This window comes from Carassius auratus, chromosome 26 (assembly GCF_003368295.1).
Source record: "Carassius auratus strain Wakin chromosome 26, ASM336829v1, whole genome shotgun sequence".
NCBI classification, from domain to species: domain Eukaryota; kingdom Metazoa; phylum Chordata; class Actinopteri; order Cypriniformes; family Cyprinidae; genus Carassius; species Carassius auratus.
In genome coordinates this window covers 3,449,780-3,472,089 of record NC_039268.1, presented here as the reverse complement: position 1 = coordinate 3,472,089, position 22,310 = coordinate 3,449,780, and the positions used below count along the sequence as shown (strand labels likewise).

The window sequence follows — 22,310 nt, the reverse complement described above, 5'->3', positions numbered from 1 at the left end:
CAGCTGCTCTTTCTGCTATTATTTCCCTGTTTTTCTCCCTCCCTCATTTTATTTTGCACATTCTTCGGCCTAAAGGAAAACTGGCATCACCATTTCTGAGTTCCCACACACTCTTGCGTCTCTGTTTCGCTGTCTCACACACACAGTTGAAGGCTGAGTCATGGTACGGAACTAATTATTGTCTCTAAAATGCGTCTGCTCCGGGTGTGGCTGCCCTGAGAAAGTCTTTCTGCAGGAATGGGCCACTGTTTCCTCGGGGTTTGTGAGTTTGTGTGTGTGTCGTCTACTGAGTTGGTGTGTCTGTGAGAGCCATTAGTTAGTCTGTGTTTAGGACGATGTGTGAGTGCACATGGCTTTTTAAGATCTGATATGTATGCTAATTTTACAATGGTTCTGTTCTAAAACCTAGTGTACTTCCTTGTTGTCTGCTTGCTACCTGATGAGGCAGCGTCCTAACAGACATGAATCTTCAAAAGTGACGATTTTGAAACACTTGGCAACAACTCAAACAAGTAGAACCATTTACATAATCTGCTCTAAAAACTTGACTCACAGTTGAGTTTGTCGTTAGCATGGTGCTAACCAAACAGAGCCACCAAAATAGATAAAAATATGGTCTATTTTTATTGATACATTATGTATGAACTTGATTTTTAATCAACATTTCTCCCGCTTCCTCCATATCTAATGATGTTTCCACTGACCCAAGCGCAATGCATTATGTGATTGCATTATCAATGAAAGCCTTACAGTTTAGCCAAAATGAGGCATTATTTTGATTTCAACTATTTAAAACAGTTTTTGTTTTGGGAATGTGTCTATGCTATCTTTAAATAGCATTAGCTCTGGGTTTTGAGGCAGAGCTAATGTTTTTGTGGCTAAATTTGAGTGCAAGCGTCTCTTTGCATGAAATGCTTTGTATTTTCCAATCTTCTGCTCTGGGATCACTCTCCTTACAGTGCAAACACACACAAATCGGTTTCTAATATGCTTCCAGAGAACAAATTACTATAAAAACTCCTTTAGGAAGCTCATGTTACATCACCTCAGCACTGGCAGTTAAACGCGTCGCTGTGTTGTTCTGAAGCGAACATTGAGTTCAGTAACCGTGACAAATTTGTTAACGTGATGGAGCCATTAGTGTTGCAGAGAGTGGCCAAGTCAAGTTTCAGACTTTCCTTCAGCCTAACCCATTTCTTGGGCTTAGAAGTCAGCGAAATGGTCATAGTTGCTGTTCTGATGTCAGCATTTGCTGCAAACAGGAGACAAGGGGTCAGTTAAAGTAACAGTCCAATGTGTTTATGGATTTTTCTATATCTGGGCAACTATGGGACTTTCACAGAAAGCATTTGTTCTGCTTGCTGTACATCCATTAAAATGTAAAATGAGACACTGGGCCCAAAAAGCATTTGGACGCTTATGCCACTTTTAAACATGAATGAATGTCATCGCATTCATGTCAAATGTCAAACCAAGCATTATCTGTGCTGCTAGAGCTTTTCTCAGAACTAACTTCAGAAGCCATTGTTACATAAAAAGTGTTTTAGCAACTGGCGTCCGTTTGATTTCCAGTGGATGTATGAAGTCACATGTTCCACTGATGTTAGACAACCAGAAAGTTCTACATTTCAAACTGACAGTTTTCAATTGTCAAACATTTAAAGGTTAACCTTACAGTGGGACTCGACACTGATTACTGTCAGGCTTTCAAAATCCTTCTTCACTTGAATTAAAATTATTATAATTTCATTTTTATGCACAGCTACCACAAAATCAGCCTTGAGCTCCTCAATATTTTTAGATCATTCTGAGGTTAAATACTATGGAGCCCTGCACATGACATGCACAAAAAAAAGAAAAAATCCTGGGCACGATTTACTAATTCGTTCCCTCGATGTGCTAAAACATGCACACGATTACTGTTTTGTTCCCTCGATTTGCTAAATCGTGTGCTGAAACAAATGAGTTAATTGTGTGCACAATTTATAAATCGAGGGAACGAAATAGTAAATCGTGCACACAATTTAGCCTACCATTGTTTTCCTGCATGCCATGTGCGGGGCTCCATAAATACAGATTTAAAATCAACAAGAAGTAGCAAATATTATTACAAGAAATGTCAATCAGATGTATTTTGTAACCCTATAACTGTAAATGAATAACACTTTTTTCTTCTCTGTAGCTGTAATTGATTACAGTTACATTTATTTTGTAATTTAATAATGTAATGCTGTTACATGTAACAAGTTACTCCCAAACACTGGTTGAGATAAATGTTAAAGTATGACCCCTAAAATCACAAGTGCACCCCTCCCCCGCAGTTACTGTGGTCTAGAACCGCCACTGTCTCCAAATACTTTCTGTATGTGTCAATTCAGTGGTATGATTAATTATCAGAGCATTTCGGTCATTTTAACTCCAGTTTTGCACGTTAAATGCTTTAGTGAATCAGTCCTGTTGAGAAGGGGTCACTGGTCGGTTTCAAAGAAAAGCTGATTGGAGGTAGATATCTAGAAGAAGACGTTCTTTGTGCGATGCCTTTGCAAACACACGAAGCAAGCACGTCTCATGCCGTCTATTTTGGTGTGCATCTTCAGCTTTCCCACGACAGCAGAGAGAGACAGCGTGAGGGGCTTTCATAACCTCTCTCACATGGTCGTCCGCCCCGCTGCACTCAGCTGAGCGTCTACACTCACACAATGTGGACCCTGTTGGGATCAGTTATGGCTGTGTCCATCATGTCAGACATCAGACCCAGGGTTACATTACGGTGCATAAATAAGGAAATATTTACACTTATGCTATTTGCTACATGAGTTACATTTGATACACTTATTCTTTAAATTCCATATATCAGCATTTGAATTTTCAAAGAAGAGTTCCCGCACTTTTTGACCAATGAATTTGCATGATTGTTTCATAAGTAGCTTATGATTACTGGATAAGGATTTTTTTTATTTTATCATTCTAATTCATATTAATGAGTCATTGAATATAATTTGTGAACCCAAATGATTCATTGAAGTGACTCAAAAAAAAATTACACTTCTCTATGGCTTGCTTGTAAGCAAGTTTCACCCTATTCAAGATTAATATTTATAAAAAGTAATATTTTACACAATAAATTGTATTTTTTATGACTCTGTCATGGAATAATGGACAGCTTATGACTAGTATTCACACCACAGAGCATGCCTCACATTATAGATATTATTTGATAAATGTTTTATGGATACAAAAACCCAAACTTCCTTGGACGGTTTCCAAAAAGAAATCAATTAATAATAAATTCAAAACATTCATAAAATTTTATTTGATTTAAGGAATCCTAATGTAAACAACAGAATTAAATTTAATTAAAATGTACGACAAACCCCAGGATGATCTGTTTTTTTATGGTTCTGCTTTTTCATCGAAAGGATCTCATAAACACAAGAAGAAAAACAAAACACAACAATTCAACGAATTAAGTGGGACTGAACTAAAAAAAAGCCCAGCAGTCCGACTCTATTGTACAATTAATAAAAGTGGCCTACTAAAGTGATTTTGATTACATTATTGTCTCGTGTATCACATTCAGTTCTGTTTTCTTCATATTTCATATTACTGTATAAACATTGCACTTCTAACACTGCTTGTTCCCTTTTTGGTTAAAGTACATTTGAATACTGCGGTTGACCAGAAAACTCTAGACAAGCGTTGTTTGATATCCTGGGCTGCCAAATTCATTTAACACAGCTATGAGAAGAACATAAGCTAAACATATTCAGGAATGGTTTTAAAGTAACATTCTATAAAAGTGTATCTGAACAGACAAAGTGTGTATCAAAACTAGACGGAAAGCCATCTTCGTCTCAGGACATTACAAACACAAGTCATGCACATGTTTTCTGAAACAGACATTGCACATTGCATTCTGGATTTAGACACAAACAAACAAACACCCTATTCTTCAAAAAATAAACTATTCTTTTGGCATTTCAGAAATAAGAGACAATATTTTCCATCCAAAGATACAAAGGTTGGACACGAGCGGTCACATTCTCAAACCTAAAGAATGTATATAAATAAAAACAAACGATAGGCTGTTGATTGTTAAGTTAATAAATCAAATATACACAATGATTAATTAGAAAATATGTACAATGTCATCTATACAACAACAACATCAAATCTGACAGTGCACTTCTTCATATAGATAATAAATCTAAGCATGACCTGTCTGCCTGTACACATGTAAAAAACAAAAAAAAGGCAGAATAAATAAAAATGAACTGCTAGAAAGAGAGGGAAAAAAAAATCCAGTCAAGAACCCAATAAATGGGAGTTAAATACAATCTTCGAGCACTAAATACACCAATTATTGATTCACAAGCTATTTCTGGTGCATTCATTTCTACATTATGAACACTGAACACAATCTGAACATGCAGTTCAGTTCAACAATTGGATGAAACTCTCAAGAACTCATTTCCATGTCTAATTTCATCCCAAAATATATATATTTTTTACAACCTTTGTTTAGCACTATAAAAGTTTTATGCAATACAAAAAAAAAAGAAGAAGAAAGCATCATTCAAGCAATTTTATTTATATAGTATCCTGATTTGCATGAGAAATCTTAGTATTACGCTATTTGTACTGTATATAAATGCAGTACTTCACTTTTGGATGGAAAAGGTGCTTAAAGGGACAGTTCGCCAAAAAATACAAAATCTGTCTCAGCCTTAAGTGCAGAACCTGTATGAGTTTCTTTCTTCTCATGAACACAAGATAAGATCTTTTGAGGCTGTGTGTAACTAAACAGTTGACGGTACCCATTGACTTCCATATTATTTTTTTCCATACTATGGAAGTCGATGGCTACCGTCAACTGTTTGGTTACCAACATTCTTCAAATTATTGTATTTCGTGTTCTACCGAAGAATGGAACTCATACAGGTTTTGGAACAACTCGAAATGATGACGGAAATTTCATTTTTTGGGCGAACTATGCCTGTAATTGTCATTCAGATGTCAACAATGTCTATGAATTTAGGGTGAAATTTGACCTGGACATGTTTTGGTGAGATTCACACAATGAGCAGATTACTGTACATTCTGATCTAGGATAGAAGTTCAGCACAGGTTAACGTCTTCAGGTCCTCCAGATGCCATAAAACAGACCAGCCCGTGGTCCGACCCCAACGTCTGAACAAACACTGTCCGGCCTAGTCCTGGCACCCGACAGTCAGCGCTCTGATTTCAAAAGATGTCTTCATTCGCTTGACCTTTTGTGACATCGCGTAGCAATGATTGTTACCACGCCAAGCATCAGCCGCTATACAATATACTCCTTTTTGTGCGCGCTGTGTTGTGCATCCAGATCTCTTGGCTGTGCATCCGGAGCTCTGTGCTGTGACTCCAGGTCTCTGTTGTCTCGTTTATTAGTCCAGTGAGGATTTTTGACATCCGTGCCATTGGAGCTCAGCCTGTCGTCCCTGTCCACCAGCATGTAGGCCGGCTGACGTGGAAAGCGCACCTTCTGCAGAGGCTTGCTGGAGTCGTCCTGCACCAGTCTGGTGGATTCGGAGAAATGCGTCCTGATTTTGGCGTTGACGCTGTTCTTGTCGTCGCAGTGCAGCTCTTTTCCCGGCAGGCTGCCGTTGGACGCGTTCTTCTCGATGTGGTTCTTGATCTGGTTGAGCTGCTCGCGGGCGTTGTTCACCGTGTTGTCCTCTATGCTTCCCGTGGAGTAGGGGGCGGAGGGGTTGATGGCGGTGGGGCTGGAGCTTTGTTTGCGTCGATGCCGCACGCACCACAGGAACACCGATGCCAGCGCCAAAACCCAGATCGCCGTCACTATAGACACCAGCAGTGGCACCAAGTAATCTACTGAACGAGAGAACCCATGAATAAAAACAAGCTGGCAAAATATTACATCCCTTCATTGTGCATTTTTCATTTTATTATATTTAATGTGTTAATACAACTGAGTAGTCTTGTGTTGTAGCTGAATAGCTAAAATTAAATGCAAAAAAAAAAAAAACTATTTATATATGAGGGTTTGGGGTTGGGAAAAGTCTCTTATGCTCACCAAAGCTACAAGTATTTGACCAAAAATTCAGTAAAAACAGTAAAATTTTAAATATTTTGAAAAATTAACCATTTTCTATTTGAATTTATTTCAAAATTAATTTTTTTTCTGTGATGCAAAGCTGTATTTTCAGCAACATTACTCCAGTCTTCAGTGTCACATGATCCTTCAGAAATCAGTCTAATATACTAAAAATGTCTTATTATTATCAATATTGAAAACAGGAATTTTTTCAAGATTCTTCAAGATTAATAGAAAAGAATTTTGAACAATTTAATGCATCCTTGCTGTATAATTATTTTTTTTTTAAATAAAAGAAACTCACTAACCCCAAACTTTTGACTGATAGTATATATCTCAGTTAGTTCTGTCAAACGATTAATCACGATGAATTGCATCCAAAATAAAAGTTTTTGTTTGCATAATATATGTATGTGTACTGTGTATATTTATTATGTTTATATATAAATACAAACACATGCATGTATATATTTCAGAAAAATGTAACAAATATATATTAAATATATTTATATATGATATAGTTTATATAAATATAAATATATACATGCAAATATTTCAAAAATATATGCTGTATATGTGTGTCTTTATATATAAATAATAAATATACACAGTACACATACATACATTATGTAAACAAAAACCTTTATTTTGGAATACGACTAATCAAAATATTTAATTATTTGCTCTGAATTTGCATAAAATGGTGATTATTTTCCAATTAGAGCATCCATCATTTGTACGTATGGCTACTTCCTCTAATGTTAGGATCTTCCTGTGGTGTCTCACCGTTGGGCTTGTGCGTTTGTCTGCGCTGAACACGGACCTCAGCGACGGAGCCGATGATGGAGCTGTTCGCGCTGTGTTTGCTCACCAGATCAATGATGCTGTCCGTGATGTCTTTCACAGGAACCCGGCCGTGAATGCCATCCTCAGTCACATGCTACAAATCACAATATTTCCTTCAAAAAATAATCCTGACAAATAGTTTGTGTCTTTTTTTGACTGAAGCTGCAGTTATTATATTAAAGCAGAACTAAATGCATGGGGTGTTAAAATAATAACAAATATAATACATCAACCTAATATAAAATAAAATAATATAATAAAAACATGCAAAATATTTCCTTTAAAATGCATCAACTACTTTTTTTTTTTTTGAAAGCTGAAGCTTATAAGTTATTATTAAATTACAGCAGAATCAAATACATAGTGTTAAAATGAAAATAATAAAAATTATAATAATAAAATACAAATCAACAAAATATTTAAATTAGTGCTGTCAAACGATTAATCGCAATTAACCGCATCCAAAATAAAAGTTTTTGTTTACATAATATATGAAATATTTATTATGTACATATAAATGCATGTATACATTTCATAAAATTTTTGTTTCTATAATAAATATATTAACATATAAATTATATGAATATAAATATATACATGTAAATACATGTACATATTTTCAAAATATATACTGTATGTGTGTAAGTACACGCATTTTATTTTGGGTGCGAAAGCACTCATTTAAATTATATATATATATATATATATATATATATATATATATATATATATATATATATATATTATCATATAATAAACAAAAATGATATAAATAGATTATTCATACGCCCATTAGACGATAAAAACCATAAAAATTACTTTTCCAGTCATTCTTCAATATTATAAGGATATTAAAAGTGCAGTACAAGCTATTTCTAGCCACTGAAATACTGCATGAATGTGACTTACGATGGCCACATGGATCTCATTACTGGCGGCAGACGAGAGCTCACAGCTCATAGAGATGGAAAACTCAGCTGAAAGGTTTTTAGCCACATACAGATGCCTGAGCTCACGACACACCTGCTCCACCGTCACTCCCTGAGAGCCCAAACCAGTACACGTCACATAACATTTCAATATATGTACATTAATCCAATACATGCAACCTGATCACCCTAGCAGCACGCTTTTAATGCCAGTCCCAGCGGCCTCACCTGTGGCATGGTGTCCTTGTTGAAGGTGAAGGTGATGTTGGCGCAGTCGCTCTCGGGGTGACAGTGGGCCCTCACGGCCGGCCGGTGAGCAGACCAGCACTCGCCCTGTGAGGAGCAGGGCTTCACGAAACACTGCTCGTCTCGCACCGGCACACACAGCTGACCCAGAGGACAGTCGCCTCGTCCCGAGCAAGGTTTAGGGCCGCACCACAGCTGTGGAAGAGAGTAAGGAAGCCAATTCAGAAACAATAATGAACTGTTGTCCATGATTAACAACAGCTGAAACACACAGGTTCACGCCGACATACCTTTGTACAGCTGACAATCCCCCTGTGACAGAAACAGGTGTTACAGTCTTCAGCCCACTTTGATCCATCGACAGCAATCCGACCTTCGACCACACATGGACGTCCGGTGACTGAGAGAAAAAACATGGCATTTAAAAAATCATGCTACATTTACACTTTATATACTCCACTTTTGACTATTGAGATCTTGAAAAATTAAACCGATGCTTGACTGAAACTTCATTTATTGCTTGTCCCATTATTCACAGTTTGTGATGTATTTGCGAAGAAAAAAAAAGGATTGATCTTGCTCATTATAATAAGTTAGCTAGTGCATGGTAACTGTTAATTAAGAAAAAAAAACAAAAGAATTGGATTTCTTCTGAATTTAAATTAATAAATGTATTGTTTGTACATTTTATAATTAGAAAAAAAATATAATAAATTAAACCAAACCAAATCTGAGCTTGTGATAAAAAAACATAATAATATTAGCACAATAGTCACAGTAAAAATAAAAATAATAAAATAATTTTTAATAATCAAATGCACCGTAATATTAACAAAATAGATACAATCAAATGTATAAAAACTACTATAACATATCCTTTAAATCTAGAAAAAAAATACTGAATAAATGACACCATAATATTAACAAAAAAAGCTTTAAAGTTTAAAAGCTACTACAATATATTGTTTAAATCTAGATTTTTTTTGCAAATAATAAAATAAACTATAATATTAACACAATAGATAAAATTTAAAGTTTAAAACATACTATAATAACATATCATTTAAATAAAATATAAAATAAAAAATAAATCACAATATTAAAACAACAGATAAAATCTAAAGTTTAAAAGCTACTACAATATATCCTTTAAATCTACAGTGAGCAAAAAAAAAACTTGATCTTGATTTTAAAAAGAAATATTACACAATAATATTAACACAATATATATTAAACCAGCTTGAATAAATAGAGTAGATAGTAAAGTTTAAAAGCTATGATAATATATTCTTTAAATCCAGAAAAGAAACTAAATGAATCTTTAGGGGACAGAAAAATTCCCCTAATGAATGTATGATTGGAGCATGTACCTTCCTGACACCTGAGCCCGGTTCTGCCGGGGGGGCACAGGCAGCGGTAGCCGTTAATTTCATCGACACACGTGGAGCCGAACGCACACGGGGACGACTGGCACTCATTGATGTCTGTGGGGTGAGACACGCATGTTTAATACCACTGTAACATCACCATCTGATGAGTCAGCATGAGCTCACGAGTCATTAATCACTCACTGATGCGACAGTCCGGCCCTGCGAATCCACTGGCACACTCACAGCGGTACCAGTTATCACCGTCCACACACGTCCCGCTGTTGTAGCTGCACACACATTACACAAATGATGAGATACGGGGTCAGAGGTCACCAGGACACATGCTGCCTTCAAGTCCTCCTGGGAAATTTCTATTCAAGTTATGTCCTAAAATACACTAAATTGATTTAATTCAAATTTCTCCCTGTCTCTTCCACTTATTATTATTTATTATTTGTTTATTTATACTTTCTTTTATTCTTGTGCACCCACAGAGAACACTAATAAATAAATAAAAAATAAAAACTTATATTAAAAATGTAAAAAATAATTATTAAAACCAGTTATTCTCCACCATGATTCTTTCTTTAAAATCTGTTAAGAGCAGGACTTAAATATATACTTTTTTTATATTATGGTGTTGTTTATGTGTGCATATTTCATAAATGTGACTTGAAGGCATGAACATCATTTACTGAATTAAAATTAAGCTTATTATTTATACTATTTTATTATATATATATATATATATATATATATATATATATATATATATATATATATATATATATATATATATGCATGTATGTATGTATGTATATATGTATATTTATATAGTTTTATGATTAGATTGCACTGTATTTCATACATTAAAATGGTTTAAAAATATGTGTAGGTAAATATTGCTGCTTGTATTCATTGTTATATTATTCAATAGTTTTATAAGTGAAAAAGTTATTTTAATCATGCTTTGAAATGTATTAAATTCAATATTAAAAATTTTATACAATTTATATTAATATATAAAAATATATAAATATATAAAATGTTTGCATTTAGCAGAAATATATAAAATATATTATTAAATTTGAAAGCAACAGAATGTATTGATTTAAAATGAAACTTACCATGGTTGTGGGTTGCAATCATTGGAATCTGTAAATGAAACATTAAATGTTATTCCAAAACAGAAACATTCATCTGAAGATTATTGTCACGTTGGAGTGAAATCAGCACAATTCACATTACAGTCAACCAGTAGATCATTCGCTTTCACCATAGTTATAAACGGCAGATCACAATCCCACCTCAACGATTATCCATCAATGTTGCGTATGCAAACAATATTTCAGCTGAAACTACTCATCAGGCTCTGTACTATTTAGGGCATTTTCTGTCGTCATTTAGAAAAACCTTGCGTGCTGCAACTGAAGGTGAAAATGATGTGTGTCATTTGTTAAAATGTGTGTTAAAATACATTTGCCTATCCAGACGCATCTATAAAGATGATGCTAGTGGCGCAGAAGCTGTAAGGAGCTATCCGATGAGTATATAGTTGGGAAGAGAACCTTAAGCAGCAGTAGGTGAGAAACAGAAGGTAGACAGGAGTCAAGACAGGAAGTAGTAAGGAAGTGGAACAGGAAGTTTTGCCGTACTCTGGCTGCAGGTGAGCCCCTCCCAGCCTTCTTTGCAGACGCAGGTGAAGCCGTCACCTGTCACCACACACGTGGCTCCGTTCTCGCAGGGGTTCGGCAGGCAGCTGCTGTTCTTTGCTGTGGAGTAAAGGGGAAAAGCTTTAGAAAATGATTCAGAGCACAGTTGACCAAAATGCTCAGCCGGGTTGTTAGCGTCTCACCGATGTTACAGGTAGCTCCTCCCCATCCAGGAGCACACATGCACTTAAATGAGTCTCCTTCGTCAGAGCACGTGCCCCCGTTGTTACATGTGGCCTCGTCACATTGGCTCTCTCCTATAAATGAGAAGAAATCAGCTGTCAGGCTCATGGACTACATTCAAATCATTTAGTGCATGCTTGAATGATTTATTAGGCTAATTCTGCCACCCTTTCATTGTCTTGTTACTTGCAGGATAATAGCGTTTAAATTAAACCTCAGTGACAAGTATTAAACTAGTCAGAAAGTTAGATTGGTTTCCATGAATCAGTTCAAACTGTCTGTTTAAATGAACTGATTCAAAACTCTGAATCATCACTCAAAAATGTTTTTACATGATATTTCATACAATAAAATAGGTTGGTAAAAATACATTTTATTGCATTTAATTTTATATATATATATATACCAACCTATTTTATTATTATTATATTATATTTATTATATATATTAAAGATTTTATTAAATTACAATATTCTTATTCGTGAAAAAAAACATGCAGGATTTTTGCTGTATTTTTGTTTTTAAATTAAACACTTTGCTTTACAATATTGGCTGATTGTTGATGAAATTTTTAAATTTTTAAATTATAATTTTGTTCATTAAATAATAACAATAATAATAATAATAATAAATATTTTTTACTTTAGACTTTCTTAACAGTTAAATAACAGCAACAGTTAAATAATAACAACAATGCTAATAATAATAATTATTATTATTATTCTATTAATAATGTAATTGTACTTGATTATTATTATTAACAATTAATCCTGATTATAATTAATAATTATTTATTTCTTGCTAAACAGTAAAATAATTATCAATATTGTTAACTTTATTAATTAAAAATCAATATAAACAATTTTATAATTATTAATGAGTATTTTGTTATTTAGTCTTATTTAAAGCAAAAACATATAAGCATCGTTAAAACAAGATAAATTAATTTGATAAGCAAAAATTTTGCAAATCATCATATAATTCATGCCAGGATGTGGAAGTGCCATGATGATTAACTGACACAAATTAAGCCACTTTTATAATACTTATCACCTTAAAATATATAGTAATACTTCTCACCACTGGTATGCAAATGAAGAGGCGGGGCTTACGTGAGTGACAGGTCTTTCCCTTCCAGCCGTTTTCACACTCGCAGTAAAAGTCATTGACCAGATCACGGCACACTCCTCGATCCCGACAGGGGTTCATGCTGCAGTCGTCAATGTCTGTTTTGGAAATGCACCATATTTTAGCGATCAATATGATTAGAGGTGTTTTTAACTGCATTGAAATGATACTCACTGCTCTCACAGTTGTGTCCCTCCCAGCCATCAGCACAGATACACTGGTACGCGTTGATGTTATCGATGCATGTACCGCTGTTACGGCAGGGACTACTTTCACAGTCGTTGATGTCTGAGAGTAAAGAGAGAGATGCGCTGCTGAAAAGTCTGCGAGTTGTTGAATCTAACCACAGCAAAGGACAGTGGGAAAGGACTCGGGCTTACTCTCATGGCAGTAGGTGCCGGTGAATCCCTCCTGACACTCGCAGCTGAAGTGTCCTCCGGCATGACTTCGACAGCGGCCGTGAGGACCACAGACGTTAGAGGAGATGAGCCGCATGCCGCCCGGAGTGCTGTTAGACGCCACCGCAACCGTGCAGCTGTCAATCACTGCGGGAAAACATGAGCATCAAGAGCCTTCATCTAGAACAGGACAGAATCAAGTCCAACCAACCGCACGCATTCAGACCAGCTGGAGAACACCAAGAAGCTTGATTTATCTCCACAGCATTCCTAATATTTATTATTATTATAGAATTAATACGTAGAGCTGTAGTCAAGTCCGGCTTTGTCGAGTCCAAGTCAAGTCCAAGTCCAGGACTAGTCGAGACCGAGTCAAGACCGAGTCCAAAGAGGTTCGAGTCCAAGTCAAGTCCAAGTCCAAAAGTTTCGAGTCCAAGTCCAAGACCGAGTCCAAATGAAAGAAAAAAGGGTCCTCTTCAAGACCACATACTTAACTACTGATAATGTTTGTGATGCGAGAGAAAGCATATCTCCTATTCTAAGAAAATAATTTTACATTATTATTTGTAATGATCAAAAAGCATGTGCAAAGTAACAACTCTGTAGGACAGGGGTCTCCAAACTACATCCTGGATGGCCAATGTCCTGAAAAGTTTAGCTCCAACTGGCCTTAAAACACCTGGAAGATTAGTGTGTCTAGTAAGAGCTTGATTAGGTTCAAGTGTGTATAATTAGGGTTAAAGCTAACAGGGGCGTTAAACAAGATCCTGGGCCCTATGCATAGGCAGTCCTGATTGGCCCCCATGGCCCCCACCCATGAAAATATCCAGGTAAAAAATATATATTACAGATTCATACTTTTCAAGGGCCCTCTCTTCCTTTGGGGCCTTGCTAATGAGTACTGGTTTTACCCCCAGTCCGACCCTGGGAGCTAAACTTGGATAAAAGAACAAAGTTTGGAACTGTAAGGTCAAATAATTTTTATGTACTTTATTTTTTGTTGACATTATATCTGTGGTCAAAAATGTATATGACAGATGCCTTGGCACAGTGCACAGACACACGCAAAGCTCGGGATATGACAAATGCGCGCAGCAAGGCTAGAAGGGATACGTTTGGCTCTACTGGACATGCGCACATAAATACAGCGAAATTTTTGTCATACTATACTAGTGCTTGCATAGACTAGTCGAGCACTGTCGGAAACAATCGACTACTCCAGCATGCATTAACCATAATGAATACAAAGTGATTGCAAGTACCACGTGAATTTTAGAATTACAATATTGCGTGGAGCTGTTACTATATGACCTTATTTATGTTGCATGTAAAAATAAAATATGTAATGTAATAATTAGGGTTGTGCCTGAAGCCGAATACCTTATTCGGAATGGCACGGATAATGGCTTAAAAAACGAATAACGCTCAAGGAATAATTCTGCCTGAATACTCGGCTAAAGCTGACAGAGTCTGGTGTTTGCTAGATAACAGGTGAGCCAGGGCATCAGCGCCAGAAGTGAATGAATGTAAACTTTATGAGTGAAAAGAGCGCAAATCAAACACCGCATTGTTGTCACCTCTCTGTTTATCTCTCAGAAATCAGAGCGTTGCAAGAGTAATTTTACCTATAATAATACATCATAGCTACACGTTATATTATTTGTATATATTTAAAAGGCAAATATTGAAAGCTTCCATGATACGAATGAATGGAATAAGCACAGCGCGCTCACCGATCAAACAGCCGCGCTGCGCATCTCAGTCTCTCAAAAACCAAATCAGTTCTCTCTCAAGAGTAGGCTAATAATCAGCTTCGATACGGATACATTGTCTACTTGTCCTACATGTTTGCATATTTACCTTTTGCTGGTTTGCGCGGAACACACACATCTGTTTAGTGAAGTTCATTAACATTAAGACTCGCTCAAAGTGTTCTGCGTAATGAGAATGTGTGCATTGAATGGATTCAGTCGTGTTCAAATGATCACTAAACGTTTGTCATGACATGTCATGAAATTAATAATTATTTCAGTTTAACACGACATACTTGTTCAGTGATAACTACGAAAAAATATATAAAAAGTCATAACAGTCTTATCAAGTAACTGTACGATGTTGTATCCGAATGCAGATAGGAAAAAAATTGTGATTGTTTACAGATACAAATACTGGCTGTTACATGAAAATGTAAATATGTAATGTCATATATAAAGTTTTTAAAATGTACATATGTACTAATTGTTGCATAAGGCTATACATTAATACGCGTTTATTGATAAAAAAAAAAAAAGGCTATCTAGGTGTAGGTAAAACACAATCTAACAGGTAGAAAATTAAATTAGAAACATCTAAACTTTTCAGGTCGCAGTAAATGCACCACTGGTCATGCACATCCTTTCCCGGAACAATACTGAAAGCTAAGATGGAGAAACAGATGATCATAGTTGTTCAAGGATAGCCATTTTTTAAATGAATCTATTAGCAGAGCTACTGCAAGGGATGTTTAGTGCTGGAAATCCATTTATTCTTTGCTGAAACTTCTGCGTCATCATGGAGCGTGGGTCATGGTTGCCCAGCAACAGCAGACGCCACTGGAGCGCGAGCGCAGATTACAGAGTGCTTTGGAAATAAGGAGAGCGGCGCGCCTAGTGTTTTCCACACGTTTTCAGTCGCGACATCATGCAAATGTGGTTTTGTTTTGAAGGAGACATTTTTTATTTTATTTTTTTGCTGGACTCGGTCGAGACCAACTAGAAGACTTGGCGAGTCCAATGGCCAAGTCCGAGACAAGTCCGAGTGCAAATTCAACGAGTCCGAGACAAGTCCGAGACGACAGAAAAATGTCTCGAGTCCGGACTCGAGTCCAAGACCGGACTCGAGTACTACAGCCCTAATTAATAGTATTGATGTTGACAATAACTTCATTTTTTATCATCTTAATCATTATTAAATAGTAGTAATTATAATAGCAATAATACAGTTTATTATGTATGAATATATTAGTAGTAGTAGTAGTAGTACTAATTATTATTATTATATCAGATTATAATAAATAAAATTTTGTCAACATTAATACTATTGATTTTATAATAATAATAATAATAATAATAATCATTATTGTTGTTGTTATTATTATTATAGTATTAATGTTGATGATAATTGTATTTATTATAATCTTAATCAGTATGAAATAATTATTTCTAAATAATTATTAATAATAAATAATAATTATATTATAATTTTTAATAATACATAATTAATTATGAATATAGTAGTAGTAGTAATATTAATAATAATATATACTATATTATAATATATTATTATTCATTATTGTTATTACTACTATTTTATACTGATTAAGATTATTAAATATACTTATTGTCAACATTACTAATAATGACAATAACATGTTTTACTAAGTAATTTATTCAAGTAATAATTAAAGTATTTTAATATCTTCTTAAATTTGATTCTTCCAGGAAATAATTATAACTGCAAAAAAATTAATTATTATTATCGTTGTTATTTCTTCTATACAGTAAAATAATTACTAATATTATTCATTAATAATCATTAATAATAAAATGTTTTAATTTGTATTTTTAAAATATTATTAGTAAATAAATATGAGTATATACTATTTTCATGTAGTCTTACTTTAGATTAAAAAAAAACATGGAACTATCCTTTAAATGAAATAAACGTTTTTGAAAAGCAAACCGTCTTCTGAACAATAACTTTTAAAGACATTTGTGCAATATGTAAGATAAAAAAATAAAATAAAATAAAAAGTCACAGAAATTTGCAAGAAAAGTTATGGAGTTTTAAGATTTTTTAATTAACGTGACTTAAATAATATAAAATTTTCATCACCCTCCAAAAATGTCACTGACAGCTATGATGAAAGCAGACAGCGGCATGCTAAGAATTAGCCAAGCCGTCATGTTGTCTGACGAGCGGTGGGTTTTCCCCTTTCGCTAAGCTCACTTTGAGTTAGCATATGCGTTGTGTAACGATATCCTAGCTGTTACCATGGTGCTCCAGCCCAGGAAACCAACAGACTAGAGTTAGCAATCGCTAACGCTACGGTGTAAACAATGGCACGGCATCAAACGCGCCGAGGCCTTGAGATGAGGATAGTCTTACAGCTGCGCTGACTAAAAAAAGACTGGACTTCTATTTCCAGTGTCCATTAAAACCTCAGAATGTGCCCAAGCAGATAATCTTAACACCGGCACACGAGGCTCGCTAGCTGATTAGCACTCGATGAAGCTGGAGACTCGTCCAGTGTTCACTTCAGAGCTAACACGGATGTCTTTCATTGACCGTAAACCAACTACCTCAGGTTTGTGAAATTAAGAAGTTAAAGAAGTAACAAAGAAGTAAAAATTCCATTTATTATCTATAAAGTGAAATAAATAAATTAAATGAAATAATTTTCAATATTATTCATTAAAAAATAATAATAAATAAATGCATTATATATATATATATATATATATATATATTAGTGCTGTAAAATGATTAATCGCATCCAAAATAAAAGTTTTTGTTTACATAATATATGTGTGTGTGTGCACTGTGTATATTTATTATGTATATATAAATACACACACATGCATGCATATATTTAAGAAAAATATTTTACGTTTATATATTAAATATAAATTATAGGAATATAATTATATACATGTAAATATTTTGAAAATATATGCTGTATGTGTGAGTATTTATGCATAATAAATATACATTTTATGTAAACAAAAACTTTTATTTTGGATGCAATTAATCGTTTGACAGCATTAATATACATATGAAGAGTTTATCTGCAAAAATAGATAGCTCTGTTTTTTTTTTCCTTTAAAAATCATGTTTTTTATTATGTTATCATGTTCTTATTGTGTTAGTTAGCTGTATTTTTCTTTGGTTATTTTTAACCTAATCAATATATATTTGCAACTCTTCAAATATATATAATGTTATAAGCCATATATTGATACATACGGCTGGATTTTGTAGGTAACCCACCTTGGCATGGTGTGATGAGGCAGTGGTCTTTAAGTTGGGAGCAGTTTTTGCCTTCGTAATCTTCGGGACACTTACAGTAGTAATCTGAGGCCAGGCTAAAACACTGAGCTCCGTTCTGACACGGGCCGCTCTCACAGAGGTCTGTGTCCAGCTGAAGACAAAATCACACAGAACACACACTCTGATACCTGCTCACCAGCTTTATTTAGACACGTGTACACCACATCATTCATGACCAGAAGAGGTTTTGGAGCTCACCTGACACGTGGACCCTGAGAAACCAGGTGGACACAGACACTGGAAGCCGTTGAGTGCATCCTGACAGCGTCCTCCGTTCAGACAGGGTCGACTAGCGCACTCGTCCACGTCTCGCTCACAGTGTTCCCCTGCAAAGCCTGCTGCGCACACACATCGATATCCATTCACAAGATCCTGACACACACACACAGAGAGAGAAAGACATTAGGAATGGTGTAATGGTAAAAATAAGCATGAAATAATAATAACAACAACATTGTTGTTGTTTTCATATTGATGAAGATGATACATAATAATTATTGAAAACTTTATTTAAGAATAATAATTAGTAGTAGTAGTATTTGTATATAGCATAATTTCTTAATTCTGGTAATAATTATTATTTAAAAAAGTATTAATATTAATAATATTAACAATCGTTATATAATCCATACAAAATAATTATAATAATATATTGTAAAATAAAATTATTGTTATTATTTAATTTTTTTAAATGGAGGAAAATTATATATAATTACTGTAAAAATTCATTATAATATTAATAACAATAACTATTATAATTGTTGTTAATAATATGATTTGGCAATAATATAATAATTTATCAACTGTTCTGCATTCTTACTTTCTATACAATATATTAATAACATCAACAACAATTAATATTATTAACTTTTCTGTGCTATACAGTAAAATGATTAACTGTATTAATAATCATTATTTAAATAATTCAACAAATATAAGTCATTTATATTTATAATTAGTAGTAGTATTAGTATTTATATATAGCATAATTTCTTAATTCTGGTAATAATAATAATTATAATTGTTATTAACATTAATAATAACAATCCATCCTTGCTATACAGTGAAAAAGTATTAATATTAATAATATTAACAATAGTTATTAATATAACTGACAATAATCCATACAAAATAATTATAATAATATATTGTAAAATAAAATTATTGTTGTTATTTAATTTTTTCAAACAGAGCAAAATGATAAATAGTAATTACTTTAAACATTCATTATAATATTAATAATTACTATTATAATTGTTATTGATAATATGATTTGGCAATAATTATTATTAATATTATTTAATCATTTATAGATTTTTCTGAATTCTTACTTTCTATACAATATATTAATTAACAACAATTATTATTATAAAAAAAATTCTAATACTGTAAAATAATTAACTGTATTAATAATCATTCTTAATATAATTCAACAACTATAAGACCTTTATATTAATAATTATTAAATTAAAGTCTTGTTTTAAAGCAAAAATGTCTAAAAAACATCCCATATACAAGATTAATTCACTTGAGGAGCAGAACAATGTAAGATACAACATACTTTCATAGAACGCATCTTGGATTTTATTTTCTTGGCCCACTGACAAATGACATGAATAATATCACAAGATAATATCGCTCACCCCTAGTACAGATATTTTACGTTCTATAAGGGACTAATAACCCATAGTCCATTACAACATGTTTCATTTGATCAAATCAAACACAGGACTGTCAGGCCTGATTAGGTCTTTCCTCGCTGTGTTTTGAGAGCTAACTGGCTCAGACAAAGTCCTAATGTATTCCAGCTGTACAGCACTCGGCCTGGATACAGTGAGTGAATATACAGACAGAAAAAACAATGGAGAGGAGACAAGAAGGTTTATGGTAATCCGATCGTTTCACAAACTCACTCTGTCTTTAAGTTCACTCTCCAAAACATGACTCAGCTTCTGCTATTTTTAAACAGGAATGGATCGAGGTGATAGAAACATCTGCTAAAAGCGCTGGAAAACATTCGAGGCCTTACCTTACACAGTCCTCCGTTAAGACACTGTCCGTGGCAGTCGTTGACATCTGCGGGGGGGGAACCCATCAAAATATCAGTTCACATTTCAGAAATCACGCCAAGAAAGCAAGATCAGACTCTATATCAGGCCCAGACAGAGTCATTTTCTGGAGAAAATCATGAGTTTAAACCAGGTGGAACGTGTGAAACAGGGATGGCTGAGAATACTGGATGCTTTTAGCAGCTGAAAGCTAATAAAATTAATCAAAATATTGAATAAACTTACAAGTGAAAATGCATTTGCCAAATCTCTGATGTTCTGGAATCTAAATATCACTCAGGTCACTCAGTTGTTTTGACCATTTAATTATCAATCAGACAAAAAATGTATGTCTGGTCATTAAAAAAATGATTTTAAGCATCATTCATATCTATACTACAACTGATAGGGCTTTGCTTAAATGTCATGCTGGGATCTTTAGGAATAAATATATATATTTTAAACTTATTTTTAATTTTATGGAACATCTGAACTTCTTTTAGAGCTGCTAATAATCTGAACTCTGACGGCATTCATTTGAAACCGTGAAATACTTACTGATGTCGCAATTCTGGCCCATCCAACCAGGGAGGCACTCGCAAAAGTATCCGCCAATCAGATTCCGGCAGGAGTGGGCATTGACGCACGGGCTTTCCTCGCACTCATTAGCATCTGAGCCAAAAATGACAAAGGAAATCAGCACGAGTGCAGTATAAATTACAATCAGACTGATACGCACGCAGCCTGAGGAATCTGTGCGTGTGTGTGTTAATGGACTGTAAATGCGCTCTCGTATGAATCAACAGCGGGGGTCTCGTGGTGGTCTGCTGCTTAAATTCTTCCAAGGCTGATTCGGTTACCACGGTAAAATGGATTTTTGTACAAACACACCGTGACTCAAAGAAAGAGAGGGAGGTACACACACACACACACACACACCAATGAGACAGGTCTTTCCAGTCCACTGCACGGGGCAGATGCATTTAAAACCGTCCACCAGGTCCACACACGCGCCGCTGTGATTGCACGGGTTCGGACTGCAGTCATCTTCATCTGAGGAAGAGGAGGAGACGTCATCGTTTAACAGACTTCTGAAATCTGTATCAGTTATTTATGTTAGAATGACTTCTGAAGGAAAATTCGGCTTTACATCACAGGAATGAATTCAAAAAGAAACAGTTCTTTCAAATGATAATAATATTTAGGAAATGTTTTTTTTACGATTTTAATGTGATGGCATGCAGTTGCTTGGTTCAAAAGAGTTTTCTATATCTGGCTCAGTTCTCTGCATGTAAAGTTGAAGGCTAATCTGAGCAGAGGTGGCTTACTGATGTTGCAGGACGGTCCGGTCCAGCCCGGCGCACACTGACACTCAAAGCCCTGACTGGACTCCACACAACTGCCTCCGTTCAGACACGGCTCAGACAGACAGGCGTTCTCCGCTGCGGAGAGAGAGAGGTTATAATGTGTGACACACAATCAAAGCAAAACTGAGACAGAACAGCATTTTACCCCAAAATAAAACACATGGACCACACATTTGCCAAGCAATGACAAACTGCCTTTCTATTGAGCAGCACTGTGTGTCTCTGCCTGTCATCTTATGGCTCTTTCTACTCACGTAATATTATTTAAAACTTAAATCAAAAATGTATGTCCATTTATTTAACCAGTTGGTTGGTTAGTAGCCAAGTCATGCCAGGTAGTGTTGTTATTGTTAAGGAAAATGGGTTTTTTAATTGCAAAAAAAAAAAAAATACTTAAACTAAAAAAAAAAAAAAAACAATGTATAAAAATTTTAATAAAATACAATAAAATATGAAAACTTTACAAAGAAATATTAAAAAGTTTAGCCTTGGAAAGTAACTGATGAGGTTAAGTTAAGCTTATTAGTACTAGAATTACCTAAAATAAAACTGAAATAAAAATAAAAATAAATTCATAAAAAAATGTAAAAAAAATTTATAATTATATAAAATATAAAAATAAAAATACTGATACTTTTACTAAAATTAAAAAAATGTAAACTTTAAAAAATATTGATAAATACTCTTATAGTAAATAAATAATAGCAAAAAAAACTATATAAAATAACTAAAATAAATGACCCAATTACATTATGACTTTTTTTTTACTTATTTTACAGTGCTGTGGAAATAAACATGTTCAGTTACAGCATGCAAGCTGACATTTCACTATTATCTGCCACAATTTTATTTATTTTTTTACAATATTATAATGCAAATATATAGAAGTCCTCTGTTT

The 22,310-nt window shown here is 34.3% G+C and overlaps 1 protein-coding gene across 1 annotated transcript in view; it reads right to left on the bottom strand.

Moving 5' to 3' along the window:
- Positions 1-4,458: 4,458 nt before the first annotated feature.
- The window catches only part of LOC113044122 (protein jagged-1a-like), a 28,990-nt gene continuing 11,138 nt past the window's right edge, over positions 4,459-22,310 (bottom strand). Inside the window, exons 8-26 of the mRNA XM_026203753.1 lie at positions 21,374-21,487; positions 20,985-21,098; positions 20,604-20,717; positions 20,027-20,073; positions 18,196-18,369; positions 17,938-18,088; positions 12,892-13,056; positions 12,686-12,799; positions 12,496-12,609; positions 11,344-11,457; positions 11,144-11,260; positions 10,616-10,643; positions 9,690-9,775; positions 9,489-9,602; positions 8,409-8,518; positions 8,101-8,313; positions 7,853-7,984; positions 6,884-7,037; positions 4,459-5,874 (exon numbers count right to left, since the gene is read on the bottom strand). Coding sequence (XP_026059538.1) covers positions 5,321-5,874; positions 6,884-7,037; positions 7,853-7,984; positions 8,101-8,313; positions 8,409-8,518; positions 9,489-9,602; positions 9,690-9,775; positions 10,616-10,643; positions 11,144-11,260; positions 11,344-11,457; positions 12,496-12,609; positions 12,686-12,799; positions 12,892-13,056; positions 17,938-18,088; positions 18,196-18,369; positions 20,027-20,073; positions 20,604-20,717; positions 20,985-21,098; positions 21,374-21,487 — 2,729 coding nt within the window. The 3' untranslated portion in view covers positions 4,459-5,320. The remainder of the gene's footprint in view (positions 5,875-6,883; positions 7,038-7,852; positions 7,985-8,100; positions 8,314-8,408; positions 8,519-9,488; positions 9,603-9,689; positions 9,776-10,615; positions 10,644-11,143; positions 11,261-11,343; positions 11,458-12,495; positions 12,610-12,685; positions 12,800-12,891; positions 13,057-17,937; positions 18,089-18,195; positions 18,370-20,026; positions 20,074-20,603; positions 20,718-20,984; positions 21,099-21,373; positions 21,488-22,310) is intronic.